Source organism: Zeus faber, assembly GCF_960531495.2.
Source record: "Zeus faber genome assembly, chromosome: 20".
NCBI classification, from domain to species: domain Eukaryota; kingdom Metazoa; phylum Chordata; class Actinopteri; order Zeiformes; family Zeidae; genus Zeus; species Zeus faber.
In genome coordinates this window covers 5943242-5944756 of record NC_137207.1, presented here as the reverse complement: position 1 = coordinate 5944756, position 1515 = coordinate 5943242, and the positions used below count along the sequence as shown (strand labels likewise).

Genomic DNA, 1515 nt, shown 5'->3' with positions numbered 1-1515 from the left:
TAAGACCACCCGATGGCGATCCAGCTGTTGTCCCCCATAAACCCCCCAAAAGCAAGCACCATGAGTCTGAGCCCCAAGGACAAGGCCACCGTCAGGGCCTTCTTCGACAAAGTGAGAAGCAGGAAGGAGGAGATCGGCAGCAATGCCCTTTCCAGGTGAGAAGGATTTTAATTGTTAATATCTTTATGATTATTATTATTATTATTATTATTGCATTCATGTTGAGTATTTTAAAATGTACGTCATTCAGTTGGGTTGATGGAGCTGTGGCTGTTTTTTCCAACCGCATGGCGTCTCTCCAAGGATGGTGGCGGTGTACCCGCAGACCAAATCCTACTTCGCCCACTGGAAGGACCTGGGACCCAACTCGGCCCCGGTGAAGAAGCACGGGATCACCATCATGAACGGCGTGTACGACGCCGTGACCAAGTTGGACGATCTGAAGGGAGGCCTGCTGAGCCTGAGCGAGCTGCACGCCTTCATGCTGAGGGTCGACCCCGTCAACTTCAAGGTTATATATATGTATATATATATATATATATATCATTACAGCGTAACCTTGTTCTTTTTTGGTCGTCGTCATTTATTCATAACAACCCCAAACTATCGATTTTTGTTTTGTTTTAAAGGGGTCGAAAGCAAGATCGAAACAATAAACTCGACGCGGCCAAAATGAAAAAAACAAACAAAACATAATTAAATTGTCATTAAGTAAAAAAAAAAAAAGACGTCAAAACCAAAACTATAGAAATATTTATTTTAAATGAAAAAAAAAAAAAAAAAAAAATATATATATATATATATATATATATTATATTATATATATTATATAATATTGAGATTTTAGCGTCTATTTTATATATATATATATATATATATATATATATATATATATATATATATATATATATATATATATATATATATATATAATATATATATATATTATATTTATATATATATATTATATTATATATATTATATTATATAATAAATATATAAATATAAATAAATATATAAATATATAATATAATATATATATATTATATTATATATATTATATAATATATGTTATATATATATATATATATATATAACATAGACGCTAAAATCTCAATTCTATGTTTTTAAAAAAGGGGGGGGGAAAGGCGGCAAAATTCAAAAATATATTTTAAGAAAAAAAGGTGCCAAAGCTAGATGACGCAAAAGACGTCGGCCTAAATGCAAAAATGACGTTACGCAGATAAACGCAACCCTCTTTTGTTATTTACATCGCAGAAACATTCGATTACTACCATCATCATTATTATTGTTATCATTCTTATTATTCGATGTGTGCTTTTCCCATGTTCGAATAAGAAACGTTTTCTGTTCTCCCCCCTTCAGATCCTCACCCACTGCATCCTGGTGGTGATGGCCATCCTGTTCCCCGAGGACTTCATCCCTCAGGTGCACGTTTCCGTCGACAAGTTCCTGGCTCAGCTGGCCCTGGCCCTCGCCGAGAAGTACCGTTAA

The 1515-nt window shown here is 34.3% G+C and overlaps 1 protein-coding gene across 1 annotated transcript; it reads left to right on the top strand.

Annotated features, from left to right (window-relative positions):
• Nucleotides 1–41: 41 nt before the first annotated feature.
• Nucleotides 42–1515, top strand: hbae5 (hemoglobin, alpha embryonic 5; the record flags this gene model as incomplete). Its single annotated transcript, XM_080020977.1, has 3 exons — nt 42–155; nt 304–511; nt 1387–1515. The coding sequence occupies exons 1-3, from the start codon at nt 61–63 to the stop codon at nt 1513–1515; spliced, it is 432 nt and encodes a 143-aa protein (XP_079877103.1). The 5' UTR covers nt 42–60.